The sequence below is a fragment of the Petromyzon marinus genome, chromosome 4 (genome assembly GCF_048934315.1).
Source record: "Petromyzon marinus isolate PM22_M1 ecotype Great Lakes invasive population chromosome 4, UKy_Petmar_22M1.pri1.0, whole genome shotgun sequence".
Lineage (NCBI taxonomy): Eukaryota > Metazoa > Chordata > Hyperoartia > Petromyzontiformes > Petromyzontidae > Petromyzon > Petromyzon marinus.
This window is the reverse complement of record NC_133670.1, coordinates 11,855,979-11,871,319: the sequence shown is the minus strand read 5'-3', so window position 1 is coordinate 11,871,319 and position 15,341 is coordinate 11,855,979. Positions and strand designations below refer to the sequence as shown.

Genomic DNA, 15,341 nt, shown 5'->3' with positions numbered 1-15,341 from the left:
TATGGTCTTTGTGATTCTAACTTAGGTCGGCTTCAGCTGTGAGGGCCGCCATATATTTGAAATCATTGGGTTTGACATTTGTGTATTGCCGGGGAGGGGGGGTGCACATCAGGGGCCATACTAAAGGCCACCAGGGGCCCATCAGTGGCCCGCTGCCCTTGGAATAAAGAACACTGGCTTATTCACACACGTCGCTCACAACGTACTGTACTCTTGTTCTTAAATCACTGCAACTTCGTTCCTTTTAAATTAACTATTTATTTTAAAATGAACTCCTTTATAAAAGCTTTTTAAAAACAACGGTTTTATTAACAACTTAGTTTAACTCACGGTCGAAAAGTACGTCCATGGCGCCTGAGACACGTGGTGCCTGCATTTTGTGCGAGCCGAGTCCACAGTTTAGGGACCGCGGCGTTTATGACCTACACAAATATATATAAATAATAAGGCGTCCATGCAAAATGTTAATTGCTTTAAAGTAGCGAATCGATGCCGATTTTGATACAGGCACGCATTGTCACCGGATCTGAGTACGTGTGCAAAATGTGGAATTGATTGGACAACGGGAAGTGGACGAAATTTGTATTTCAAGATTTGACCACGACAGAGGAATCAAGTTAAGTAAAACCGTTGAAAAAACCCTTAATACTTATAATGCCCTTCATGGTCTTTGGTCTTCATATTTACGATAATTGTTGGCACCTTGTGCTCCTAGATAAACCTTGAGATCAGGGAATGCAGAACTCTTTTGTAGTTTGTAGAATTAATCTAAAATCAGTAACGGCAAGGGCTATTCGTTCCTATGCTCAGAATGTAGGCACAATAAAACATTTTTCATTACTTATTCGTCTAAGTTTATTTTTGAGCTGGATTGATTGGTCAATGGACTTTTCAGTTTTATTTTAAAGCATCCTTGGATTTTTTGCACAAAGGGCACTTTAAAATTACGCTGTATTGTGCTGAAAATGCCTTAATAACTCCTTACTATTATGACAATGCCCACAACCATCCTCTCTAATGATGATCTCTGGACCAGCCATGACCCTCAGCAGTATATGTCAGGGTACATGATCATATGTGAGGATGATGCCAACGGTTTGATTTTTGTCAGGAGACTGACTGACAAAGCTCACCCTTTGTGCACCTCTGGGGCCCAAGCTGTGAATACTCCAGGTGTCTAAAACTCGGCCTGCTAGAGGCAGTCGAAAGTGGACAGGGCCACACTGGCCGGCTTCTTCCAGACATGCAATGCCATGCAATGACATCTTGACACAAATCTTTGTCAATGCAAGGTTGAATAAATTGTGCAAGTACAAAAATGTAAGCGCTTTGCATTTTTTCAAGTCAGTTATAAGTAATGTGGCATAAAATATATACTTGTATTATATAATATTGTTTGGCACATGGCAAGCACATTTTGAATATTAACTTGTTTATCTGTGGTTTTAATAATTGTAAATATAATAATTATCTATGCTTGTTCAAGCAGGCTTATAGTAGTCTCTGGACTTGGTCAATGTCGCTTTTGTTTCAACCGACTTCAATAACAAACGCTTTTCCCTACCAACTGTACAGTGAAAAGTATTTTTAAAAAATACAAACTCCGGAGGAGACAAAAGTGTCTGCAATCTGAGATTTTATTTTTTAACACATTTTTTAAATGACAGATTTTAATCTAGCATAATCTGCATAAATCGGACATGTTTTATTTCACGAATAATGTGGTCATTATTTTTGGCGTTTAGTGAGATTAAGAAAAAATATCATGTTTCGTTAAATTAGTTCACTGTAGTCAGAAAAATCCAATACAATGGAGGCCTTTGCACCGAAGTGGAAAGTTACAAGACAATTAAATTACAGACCTGTAAAAGTTACAAGAAGCAAAAGTACAACTTATATATTTCTTTGATAGCGGCTTGTATAGAGCCTTAAGTTGGCACATTTTAAAGAGCAAGAAGTGACCTTTGAGCCTTCATCTAAAAAAAATGTACTAAAATTGTAAAAATGTTGCTGAAAGTATTTAATAAAAATAATGTTATTATTGGCCATCACAAAGATTTTGTCTCCAAAATAATTATTATTTTTGCATAAAACACACTTTGGGCCACCGCAAAATAATGCAATCATCATCAGCCATTGTTTATCCACTGCCGGATGAATACCTCGCCATATAATTCAATCACACATGCAATTCAGATCCAAATGTTTAATCACAGTGAGCGCAGGGTGTCACTCTTCGTGGAGTTTTTCCTGCAGGAGCTGATGGAAGGAGAATGGCGTGAATTTGTATCCAGTCCCAGTGTAGAATTTGTTCTGGAACTCCACCCTGGAAGGCACATTCACCCACATAGTCCCTATGAGTACAAGTGCACAGTTTGTTTGATGTTTTGCTTCTTGGATCTTCTACATTCATCATATATATACAACACAGTATGTGATGATGCACATCACAATTATTTTATTTAAAAAACGTTTACTTTGGAAATTATATATATTTTTGTAATTCCGACTTTATTCTTAAGAATAATGATTCTTTAGATCACAGTTCGTATTAATGCTTAATACCGAATTATCTGTACAATGACCAAAATTATGGTGGCGATTTTTTCATACGAATGGGATGATATAACTAATTGATATCAGAAATATAAACGCTCCATGGACCAATCAGAGTCCCGTACATTAAAACAATAATATGCCTTCTATAGTTTGAGGAATTATTGCTTTGTTGAAGTGCATGGTTTCCCATGGTAATAGCATGACCTTTGTTGTTCAGGAAAGCCACTCTGAGAGTCCTACTATGAGATGTTTGACCAATTAATTAGCATAAAATACAGACCAGTTATATTACGCCTCTGTAAAGCAAATTAAAATGGCTAAAATATATTTTAAACAGTGCAAGTCTCTGATAAACAAACATAATTATTCTTGGTTCTTTCGGTAAAGTCACGTAGAAGGGAAACTAAATAATAAAAATATAAAACAAGAAAATTCTCACGACGTTTCGACTGCAACACAAGCAATCATCATTAGGTGTGAAAACCACAGCAAGAAAATTTGAAAAAAGTGGCGGTTTTCTTTACGTTAGCACCACGGAGAGCGATTTGGCAGTTATTCAGATGGACGAGTCCATCTATGTTCGGAAAAGAGGACGGGGGAGATGAAAATAATGGATGCAGTCTGAAAGCCACCGTAAACGTGAACAATCAATTAAGACCTGAAATGGTTTATCAAATTTTTCCAATGATTGCTAAGCCAGAATCCATCTTCTCGGTTGAAATTGTCTCAGTGTTTGTATATGTGGATAGCCTCATGAACGAATCTGTCATGGTAGCCAGATGACTTGCAAAGAACCTCTGTCTTGGAGAAGTCAATGTCATGTGAGCCTACTGAATTATAACAGTGATCTGCCACGGCCGAGGTGTTGGTCCTACCGTGTTTTAGGTCTGCTTTGTGTTCACAAATGCGGTCCAAGACATGGCGTTTGGTTTCTCCAATGTAACTACTACCACAGAGGCAACTTAGTTTGCAGACGCCAGGGTACTGTATGTCCGGAATCACATATTTTACAGACGGAACCAGATCACGGATTTTATGTAATGTGTTGAATCGGACCTGGATCCGTGATCTGGTTCTGTCTGTAAAAGATGTAATTATATAACCTTATAATTTTTGTACAAATTGTATCTCAGCACTCATACTTTTAAGCTTATCCACTAAGTATAAAAATTATGGCTCCTTGTGAATGACATGGCCATACATGGATATGATGCCTTATCCTTTGAAATAACCAGCCAGGCTTGTGGTATCAAGATTAAACTGCATTCCATTACCCACCACTACATTTCCCAATCTCCCCCCCCCCCCTCCTCAGTACAAGGCTTTTTTTTCTCTCATGAAGATAGCAATCTCGCTTGCTTAGAGCCAGTACTCATTCAGGTTGGTCTCCGGCAGCTCAAACCAGGTTAAACCTGCTCCCAATCATTTAAAATATATGCTTACACAAAGCGTCCGCATGCACAACATATGCAAAAACATATAAATATGTACAATCGTGATTTGATTAAACTGATGTAAATTGTATTGTTTTTACTTCATTATAACGACAATATAATAATAGTAAAATACAAGTAAAACAGTCTGAGTATTTTCTTTAGAGAATCAGCAGGAAAATGGGAAATATGGGGATAGGATAAACATCAAAACATTCAAACAAAACATAAGGTACCCTACGTTGAGCTGTCAGGAACCCATCGACGATGTCGTGCAACCAGTACAAATAACACATAATAACGATAGGACCATTGAAACATTTAAACCCATTGCATAAAAATGTAGGAAGGAGAAACTAGAAAATGATGCACTAAAGCTTATTTTTGTGTGGCAGAGAGACAGAAAAGGGGAACGCAGGAATGGGCCCCAGGTCTCACGAAGCCCAATCGATTCCTTCCGCATGGCCGAGCAAAGCTGCTCGAGGCAGCTGCTTTCTGCATCAACCATGGCATGGTACCGTACTTCATTTTCAAAGTATATATTTAAATATAAAGTACAGTATGTTAAAATCTAGTTAAAGTGTCAGGCACGAGACTGAAAAGGCAAGTATGAAGCAAAAACAAACGCACACCTTACATCCACATTTTTTTTAAATTATAATTTTGTCCCCCAAAACTATGGCCCAGAGATCGATTGGCTTCAATCATCGGACAGGCTCAGCCTAGAGTTATAAACTCCTTTAAGTATTACTCTATACACTTAAGGTATATGATTTCCACTAGCAGGAAAGCAAGTACAGTAATTTTGATGTTTTGGAGTGTATTGCTAAAGCCATTTGAAAGCAGGTAAAGCCCACTTCAAGTGACTAGCACATAATCTGGACAGTTCAACATGCCTTGTAAAGTGTTTGAGCAAAATTTTGTCTCATATTGTCCTGTAATGTTTGGTAGTGTAGCATCTAGCACACCGTGCTATGAACCCGGTAACCCGAGTTCGATTCCCACTCACGGCCAACACCAGTGACGATTATCTGAACTGATTCGGGCCTCCCCGAGGGGGACACAGCTTCAAATGACTAGCTGGTGCGGTGTGTAAAAACATCGTCACTGGGGAGACAAAAGGCTATATGAGGGGGAGAGTCTTTGTTTGTAATGATTGGACCCAGTTTTGTAACTTGTTAGTCAAAGGCAGATTAAAAGAGGAATATATTGAGCCTGAACGTGAGCATAAAGTGGAGGGACTCTACAATGTGGACGGCCAGAGGAAAGGCAATCTCAGACTTTGCAGGCAGCAGCAGAGAGGGAGCAACCTCCCATTGAGTGAAGGTTAATTGAAGTGACAGAAGACCTTGGTTACGAGAGTGTGAAGGAGAGTAAAAGCCATATATATTACAGTGGAGAGGTAGAGTGGAGGTTGAGGCCATTGAGGATCTTGAAGTTGAAGAGAGTGATCTATCTTGCAGTTGTAATCTTCAATGCAAGAAAAAGGACTACAATACTGGAGTATAAATAACGAAATCCCCAATATTTTAAGTTAAATAATTGCAAAATAATAGTTCATATTAGAATATGTACCTGAATGAGGACATATCTAGAATGTTCATAGATGCTCCATTTGGTGTTAATTAAAGACTCTAGACTCCCAAAAAGTATCAGGGAAAATCACACTATAAACAGACAGCATTCATGGGGACTTTTGTATCTCCAAATTTACATTTCAATTCAGTATCGTGGCTAAGTGATATAAACCCAACAACACACAGTTACGCCAAGGGTTCTAGCCAATAACAATGTTATATGTGTGTTATAGAAACAGTTGAAAATACATTTCAGCCAGTGTATAATACATATATAATGTCGAGGTTATCCATAACCGCTTAAACTATACTATGTGTCAACAACACTTGCAATGCTGCTTGGCTGCAACACAGCATTACATGCCTTCAAACTTAGCCAGAGGACAGACTCAGAATTGTTTGTTGAATCACAGTGTGTTTTCATAAAAACAAGATACTTTTCTTAGTGTTGTATATATTCATGCTCTCCTAAATATCCCTGAGGTATATCTTTTCTAAACACGAATAATGACAATTTCATTTTCAAAACGCAAGGGAAAAGGCTGGGTTGTGTTATCTTATATTGTTGGATTCCATGCGATGTGAAGATTAGTAATGCAAACACTGACTGGTAGATGTTAACCTCTCTCATACTCCCAGTGGATGTGTAAAAAAGCATTCTAGCGTGTTTCATGGTATACTTTCGTCTTCAGTAACGATTCCTATGGACTGAGACAACATCTTTTACCATCCTCTGTAGAATTGGGGGTGGGTGGTACAGCCGTCCGTGGGATTGCGTGCTTCCTGCTCGTAATTTTACGTCCGGTTCTCACTTGTTCTGCTTATTCCATCCACGATGACTAAAAAAAAGGTTTGATTCTTGTGCAGTGCACACCTTTAGCAGGATATGTGAGAATATACACCACCTAGTATAGATAAAAGATAACTTAAGCGATTTCGGAAGTAGTTATATGATGTCATCTTCCAGAGGCCACTGCTTAACGTGCGGTATACACTGATTTTTACAAGCATTGCCATTGGAAAATGTCTGCATGTCATGTCTAGTTAATGCAATATGAATGATTAAAAACAGGAAAAAATATCTTTAATGCACCCACGCAAGATGTAATTACGATTTCTTTTTTTTACTCAAACATTTTTACTTTCGTCATGATGCCGCTTAGCTACAAAACTTTGTTAGGTGAATACAAAAACAATAGCTGGGACTCTAAAAAGTAGGCAGAAGTATAGGTGAAATGAATACAACATATCCAAGTATCTTTATCCAGGCCCATTGTTTATCAACAATGCCATTTAGCATCAGTGGTCTCACAGGGGGAAGACACGAACGCATACACTCGGTATGAGTGTAGCGCTGTAAATGGGCTACGTGCACTTACCTGCAGTAGCAGACAGGGCCCACCAGGGGCAGTAACTTGGACCGGCATGAGGGTCGCTACATTCCCCAGCCCCAAAGCGGGGGGGGGGGGGGGGGCTGCGGGCTGTTCTAGGATCCCCCGAGACCCCCCCTGGAAATCTCTGGAAGGGGGGCGTGGCCAGGGGCGGACACACCTGGGGAGGTGGATAAAAGCCGGACCTCTGGACGAGTCCAGGGCCAGTCCGAAGACCAAAGCCTGAGACCAGCTAGCCTAGGACCCTGGGAACCCCCAGACCCGCTGCCCTTCTAAGGGCCGGGACTGAGAGGGCCAGTGATTGAAACCCGTACCTTGGCTGGGTCGGCTCAGTGTGGCCTCCCCTAGGTCACCCTTAGCTGGAGGAGAGAGAGCCCGTGGTGGTCCCAGTGATAGGGCACGCTAGCCCGGAGGCAGTACCTCCCCAAGTAGCGGGTAAAGGGGCCGTTACCCCTTTGTGTTAGGGACCGTTACTGTTGCTGTTATCGTAATAAACGTGTTGCCTCTACAAGCCGTCTCCACTCTCCTTGAACCCACTACATTAGTATGCCATGTGTCAAAGACTCATAGCACATCGCCACTTTCTATTTATTAAAATTCATTGACATTCATGTGTTTCAAGGGTAAATTCATGCAATAGTTTGGAATTCATGTAGGCCTCTGCCACCATTAGAAAATCATCACACTGTGTATATTTCCACTAACATTGACGCAACTTTTAGCAGACTTTGTTAAAAGTTGCCGATTTTGTCACGGGTTCAGAAAGGAACACGCAGTGTGCTGCATTACGTATGGATGGGTGAAGGCACACTGGTTTCCACCAGTTCGTAATCGTCACACTGGAATGATACTGACAAGTATTAGATTACCTCCACCGCCTGTTAAGTAAATACATTCTCAAGAACTCCTATCATGTCATTCTGAAAATAAATAAAGCTCAGAATGGTTGTAAGGAATGTTCCATTTCATTATGTATTATATCTACGAGCATGTTTAAAGTGTCTGATAAAACCTGTAGATGTAATTTCACCAATAAATTTACAAAAACAAGAACAAGCAGTCCTGTGTGAATAGGTTCTGTTAAAAACAATATACAGTACTTCATGCAGCATAATAATAATAATAAAAAACATAATACAGTAATAACAAACTATAATCTGACCTAATGCGAACACCTAGTTTTGTGTAATCTATTAAAACATGTATCAAGGTACATAAGGAATATAACTTACATATCCAGGAGTTATGAATGTGTCATCTATTTTACAAAAGATGTGCAGTAAGAATGCATTACATTGCTAAATTATAACTTCATGCAATATATAATCGAAATTGGTGGTTATTTGAACAAAAAGCCATAATTTAAAGCATTTGTTCCGCGGTTGGGTATATGTTGTGCTGTGAAACAAATTCATCACGTAACTAACATGTCCAACTCATGGCAATAATAGTCAGGATCATAATTGAGAGGTTATGAGTAAAAAAACATCTGATTGTTGTGCATTACAGATTAAGAGTACTGTACAGTATTATTTAAAACTGGCTCGCATTAATTACAGGGACATTCAGGGTTTCTTGTGAGACCCCCATTAACACGTGGAAATGATCCTGCCAAGTTGAGGATTTGTCAGTTCTCTGATGCGCACTAATACAAGTATTGTTATGTGCCATTAATTTTGAACATACAGAATATAAAATGAATTATATAATATAATTAATCAACATCATCATGAAACATATCCCTGTAGAAATACTGCAATTTGTGCTGGCATACCTTGATTTTTTGCTTGTAAGAATTGTCTGTATGAAATAAAAACATTCTACATCATGCCATATTTTAACATGAAATTTACTACATATGTATTAAACATGTAAGATTTACTGTTCATGATACTTTTCGCAATATAAAAATGTGAATTATTGGGCGAAAATATTAGAATTTGGGGTGTGACACTGGAGCATTAATGGGTAGAGGTTTTTACCATTTATTATACATCAAAGAGCATACCATACTTTTATACTTTGCTTAAGATATTATCATTAAGTTATAAAAAATAAATCTGCTGACTTTAGAATGAATAAGTAAAAAGACATTCTTCCAGTGATGTCCTAGCTACAGCTGTACTACCCAGTACTGCCCAGTCACGGTGGTATTATTTAACATTTGCTGATCCTGTTTGTAGTACAAACAGCTGGACTGGTGCCATCGTATAAAAGGTGCAGCCCTGCAATTGCTTGTTCATTCTGGAGGATAGTTGGCCTACTCATACACGCTGGCCAGATGTCTTGGGAGTATCCATACTTGAAACTCCACACGCGAACTGCCGAATGACTAACTGTAGTGTACCCATGTCTACTGCTGGGTAGACAGAGCTGGAGAAATGTAATAAACTTGTCCATTTGTATCGACTGCCACGCTAAGAGATTGAACCAGTGATATCTGGATTGCAAGTCCAGTGTGCTAACCTTTACACCATAGCAGCATTCCCGATTACAGCATGTACGTAAACAATACAAGATTAAATTACGTGTGCAAATATGTCCTATAAATTCATATGCATTATGTATTTATAGCCAGATGTCCAGTTATCAAGTCTGTTTTTCATTCCTAACATTCTTTCTTACCCCTCCTCCATGACAGCTCTGCAGCCTTTATTTTTTCTTCCACACCAACACACACACACACATGTCCATTTTTTTTACTGGCATTTGTCTGTGGAACAGTTTACCACCTGACATTCCATCAACGTCCTAGGTGCCATACTTCAAGGACCATCTGTTCCGTCACATCTCCACTCCAATACTAAGGCATGCCATGCTCTACATCGTATTGATAACACGTGTGTGGCCTCACAGATACTGAAGCTGTATGCCCATGTGTTTGCAATTTATACAAAGAAAATGTGTAAGGATTGTGAAACATTTGGTCTTTCAAATAAAGGATGCTTTCAATGAAATGCACTGTGCCATATTTTTTCTTTAGACAACTATAATGGCTCGCTAGAATGTTGTGGGATATTTACAGATAGTTATCAACAATGATCGATTATTAAAGTAAATTGAATTTTAAGTGCAGACAGCAATAATATTTGTGTTATAGGGCACTTGTACAGTATGCCTCAGAATCTCAAAGCACCCCACATACAATCTAATCTCAAGGATTCAAAGGAGATCCCCAGTGGCTACTGTCCCTGTGGAGCACAATATTACTCAGCACCTGCCTGCAAATGTGCATTAGTCTGCCAGTAGAGGCTGATGATTCTAATTTCAGCATATATGTACAGTAGGTCATTTTAATAATTTGGCACACAATGGTCTACTCTTTTCAGGATCTTGAAGTAGACAACATTTTTTAAGGGGAATACACCTGTAGTATTAACCAGGGTGGTCTGCCAGATTCGAATCATAGACCTCTGCAACAAGCACGAAAGTGCTTCCGCTGAGCCGTGTCAATGTCTCGATTAGAATAGTTTGTTGTAAGTATTTAGCGACAAATGCTTTCATTGAATGTGTAGTGGAATACGAAAGTGTGTTGTGGAAACTGCGCGATTGCATGATCACACGGACAGTGTGGGTTTATCTGGGGTCAGCCTGTGGAGAAGGCGAAAACAGCGTGGGTCGTGTTAGGACAGCCAGGTGCAAAGGCTGGGATGATGAGGTAACGGTTGGGCCAATTAAGCCAGAATATCAGCAACGGCTGTGATTGGTTGGTACTGTTGCCGGGGCTGGAGAGGCGTCGAGAAGTCTGGCTTCTCGAGAAACAGGCGCGATGGTGACACGGAGCGCCAGTTGAAACGCGGGTTAATTAATTGGGGGTGTATTGAGAGCGGGTATAAGAGCGGCAGTCGGAGTCAACAGAACGGGAGTTGTTGAATGGTGAAGAGCTTGGAGATGAGTTGAAGTTGAAGAGCTTAGGGGAGCTGGAGTGAGGAGTTGGAGTTGGGAGCTGGACGAGGAAGACGTGGAGTTGGAAACAGAGTAGAAACAGAGTTTGGAAACAGAGTTTAGAAACAGAGTTTGGGAACAGAGTTTGGAGACAGAGTGGGAAACGGAGTTGGAACAGAGTGTGAAGCAAGACGAAGTAGTTAGCAGTGGTGTGAGCGTAGCGATAACGAAGCTGAAGCAAGACGAAGTAGTTAGCAGTGGAGTGAGCGTAGCGATAGCGGAGCTGAAGACGCTGTGTGCGGAGTGTGCGAAGTCCCTGTGTGCGAAGACGCTGTGTGCGGAGTTGCTGAACGGGGAGTCGCTGAGTGCGAAGCAAGTGAAGTGATGGTGGGGAGACAAAGGTGGTGAGCGAGACGAGCGGAGCACGGCGAGCGAGCCGTGGTGACCAGGATACTGTGGAGTGTGGAGAACATGTTGCATGTTGTAAATAAAGCAGTGTTCAAAGAAAGACAGAAGTTGTCCACATAAAGTCGAACACTACAAATGTAAGCCTTTAATTCAAATCAAGACAATTCAACATTTATATGTGAATAATGATTTGGGTACACAGCTCATGATGACACCGATTTACGCTTCACTTCCCTTTTTCCTCTGTATGCTTGTGACAGTGACCTTCATTTATATATGATTTGAGTGTTTTAGGAGACAACGTGCAGAAAGAAGTCCAAGATCACATGTAGTGTAATCGCGCCGGCTGGTGGACAGCAGCGGCAGCTGAGGTTGGACAGACAGTACACACGCCGGTGAGCGTGAGCACAGTGCGTATTGGCAGAGCAGAGGAACTGGGGCAAGGGTCACGGAGGACCCCGTCTGGAAGCCCCTGGAACCTGCTAGTGGGTTTGAGAAGGGAGGCGCGGCCAGGGCAGAGTTAGGCCACGCTGATAGCATAAAAGAAGCTGAGAGCGGGGGCTCAAGGCTGCCGGTTCTGGGATTGGATTCATCTCGTTGTTGCTGTCGTCTCGTCGCCGTCGTCGCTGAACGTCTCCGCTCGACATTGCGCTGCTAGATAGTTGTTGGCTGTCTCAGTCAGTGCCGTGGTGTTAGACGGCTAGCGTTGTGTATAGGCTAGGCTAAGCGACTGTAGAGAGTGTGCGGGCGAGACCGAGAATGTCCTAAATAAAAGGTGCCTCCTACAAACCTCGTCTCAGAATCACTGACAACTACACATACAATACAAGTTAAATAATTAAAAGTATCTGTGATGAGCAATTACAAAGATAAACAAACAAGATTTACCTTGGCATCATTAATTTGTTCCTAAATTAATTTGCTTTAAAGATAATCTGGCTATTGCCCACATGTTCAATGCCTCAGTTTCCAATTCATAATTCTATTATGCTCTTTCATGAGGTGTATTGCCACATTTTCTTGAATGTAAGGACATGCTTATCTGCTGAAGCCACCAGCTCGGACTCACCACCACATACCTACCTCACCACTGGATGGAGCTATAAACCTACAAAGAATGGAAAAGTGTACCACAGCTTACTACAGCAATTAAACATGTTATTACAATCAGACAAAACATTTCTACGACTGCAACAACATTCAATAGCCATTTATATATAGCTTATGGAGCCTAACGTCTCTTGAAAGTAAACATAATCAACATTACACTACGATATAATGTATTTTTAAGATGTATAACTTACATTATATGTTTGGGTATCGATATCTTAAAACAAAAGTACGTGTTAAGACATTGCAGAAAGATTCATTGCAACATTCCATGCATAGCGTTTTTCTTTAGCTACGTGCAAGAACCCTTCCATTATTTCCTATGCATGGTCAATTTGAATTCAAAACATTTTTTTGCGAGGCAAATTGTTCAATTTAAGGCTGATGAAAAAATAAGCAAGTGGTTAAAAAGTGATGGAGACAAGGTGCCATTGCTCTGTGTCATTTGCAATGCAATGGTCAAGGTTGTCTGTGATATTATGCAGTCGGAGAGTGTGAGGTAACATTATAAAATCACTTCATACTAATTGTGAGTTTGAAAATAAATGTGTGCAAGTTGAATCTACAGTACTGCGTTTTAGGGCAACTTGAAGCATGCAGGCATGCATCAAATGTTTTTACCATTGCTGTACACTTATGTTTATATGACACAAGACACCAATCAAAAGTCTTACTGACACAATCGTCGATTCGTTTGAAGCTACATCACTTTTGTGTTCATCATCATATGAGAGTAGAATGCTCTGTGAGTACCAGAATATGAAAAAAAGTAATTTTCGTGTGCCATAAAAAAATAACACTTTTTAAGATCCCTCATATACACATTACTTCTCATGAAAATAATTTCACATTTGACTTGTATTCTCGTGAGAATTCTACAGTGGCATGAGATAAAGACTATCTACAACAGAAGCTATACATCTATACAACTACAATCAGAAATACAACTAAAAATTATATTACAGCAAGAGATAAAGGCATTCTACTGTAGTAAGATCAAAATGCGCCAAAATATTTCAACCAGTTCCATGTGGAGCGTTTGCAGCATTCATCACATCGTTGCCAAGAGGCATCTGCGATGTCTTCCAACATTACAAGTTATCTCAGTCGCCAGAGAATTTCGCCACAGGGCATGAGAAGGTGTAAAAAACTAGATGTGGACTGTACAATCATGGGCTAATAGGGATTAAAGGAGAGTGTGAAGAGGTAGACGCTCAACAGCCACTGGATCTCTGCATAGTTGTAAGTTTCATATTTACAATCAGTGCCACATTCTTGGGAGCAGTCGCTCATGTCTTTCTCCCCTCAGTCACATCGCTCTCCCACGACCCCCGCCTCCCAAAGATAACACACATAAATGAATGTGATGTTGCTGTATACATTGCTAAGGGAAACCAATGCAGGAAATTTGAATGAGGTGCTTTTCCTACAGACACATCGATTGCATTAATTATTGTGCACTGCGTTTCTCTCGTGAGTACCATGGCGCATCATGATCAGTGCATTTTTTAGTAGCATGTTGAGACAATTATTAAACTGCCTGACATTGAGGAATTTTGTTAGAGATGGGCGACAACTTTTATGCTGACCGAGTACAGGTGACAGATGTGAAAGCATTGTCATTGGGTCAGGGCATCAGTCACATCTTTCTGGCAGGCTGTCAGATTACATCGAGAAGCTGCAACAACAGCTGCACGAGTCACATGAAACACTGCACCGAATGTTAATGGTTGTTTAATACGTGCTTTTATAGGTACGACCAACACTATCCATGTGTTTTAAGGCTGCTTAAGCCATGTGCACCAACACAAACTGTTCTATTGTTGAATAATTTGACAGATAACTATGATTTACTGGAAAGTATGTTGCAGATATCCATGAAGAATGTTGCAATCTGGGTGAATATATACAAAAACAGCCTTTCAATAGAATCCAAGAATGAGTACATTGGCTGGGCTTCCATGGGGTCAATAAACGGACAGTAATGAACAGAATAGAATGGCTTGAACCAGGTTTCGTCAAGGAGATCTACCACTCTTGTTTCATTCCTCTTGGCTTTATTTTTCATTATTATATCGTGCATTTCATGCTGCACACAGCACATGTCTTCTTTTTTTAATGAAAGAAAGCAGAATGAATTTCTATGAAAACCTGACTGACCTGACCCCCTCGCAAAAAAAAAAACAGACTGGAAATTAAGAAAAAATAACATTGGCAGTCCAATAACTATATCAATTGCCACTGTGTTTTTGCAGGTGATAGAAGCATGCCCGCTTTGGGAAAAGCTGAACTAGGTGCAAAAATGAGAAAACCCATCATAACACTGTCATTTACATAGGAAAGTCATTGTGTGCCTGTGAAATATCTCAAGCCAAATTTTTAAAGAAAATAGTGAAATCTTAATTTTAAACTTCAGCATTAATATAGTGTTTAGGTTTTGCAAAACTACGCAAGTATTCTTTGTGACGATTTAGTCAATCAGTTTTTGAATCTCACCTGGCATGATATAAAGGGAGAGAATTGCATTTGATGTTGATAAGCTGACTGTAGCAGATTTTTATACATCGCTATGATGAAATAAATGAGAGAGGTTGCATTTTAGCAAATGTGGCTGAAATAATTTCATGCATGACCACAATCGTGAAACACACATGAATTGCTTGTTACATTTGTATTTGTATTTTCTTAATTATATTAGATAATGAACTCTGGAATTAATTTGCATTTTAATAACAGACTAAAGAATTCATTTAAATTCAAACACACATACATATAACAAAGACAAATACTGAAAGTAGACACACTGAATCGCGATTAGCTTAAGGCAGAGCCACAAAATGTGAAATTCAACACATACAAACATCTAATTATAAATTATTGCAAGAATATAATACGTATATCTTTTGTTCTCCCATTTAGGAGTATTATTAATGTATTTGCAACACAGTTCACTCTTTATTACCATCACAAATAAATAA

At 39.7% G+C, this 15,341-nt stretch overlaps 1 protein-coding gene across 4 annotated transcripts in view; it reads right to left on the bottom strand.

Annotated features, from left to right (window-relative positions):
• Nucleotides 1-1,619: 1,619 nt before the first annotated feature.
• The window catches only part of LOC116938719 (V-type proton ATPase 116 kDa subunit a 1-like), a 276,745-nt gene continuing 263,023 nt past the window's right edge, over nt 1,620-15,341 (bottom strand). For all 4 annotated transcript variants that reach the window (XM_076056558.1, XM_032946244.2, XM_076056564.1 and 1 more), the window contains one exon: nt 1,620-2,326. In XM_076056558.1, the coding sequence (XP_075912673.1) occupies nt 2,230-2,326 (97 nt within the window). In that variant the 3' untranslated portion in view covers nt 1,620-2,229. The remainder of the gene's footprint in view (nt 2,327-15,341) is intronic.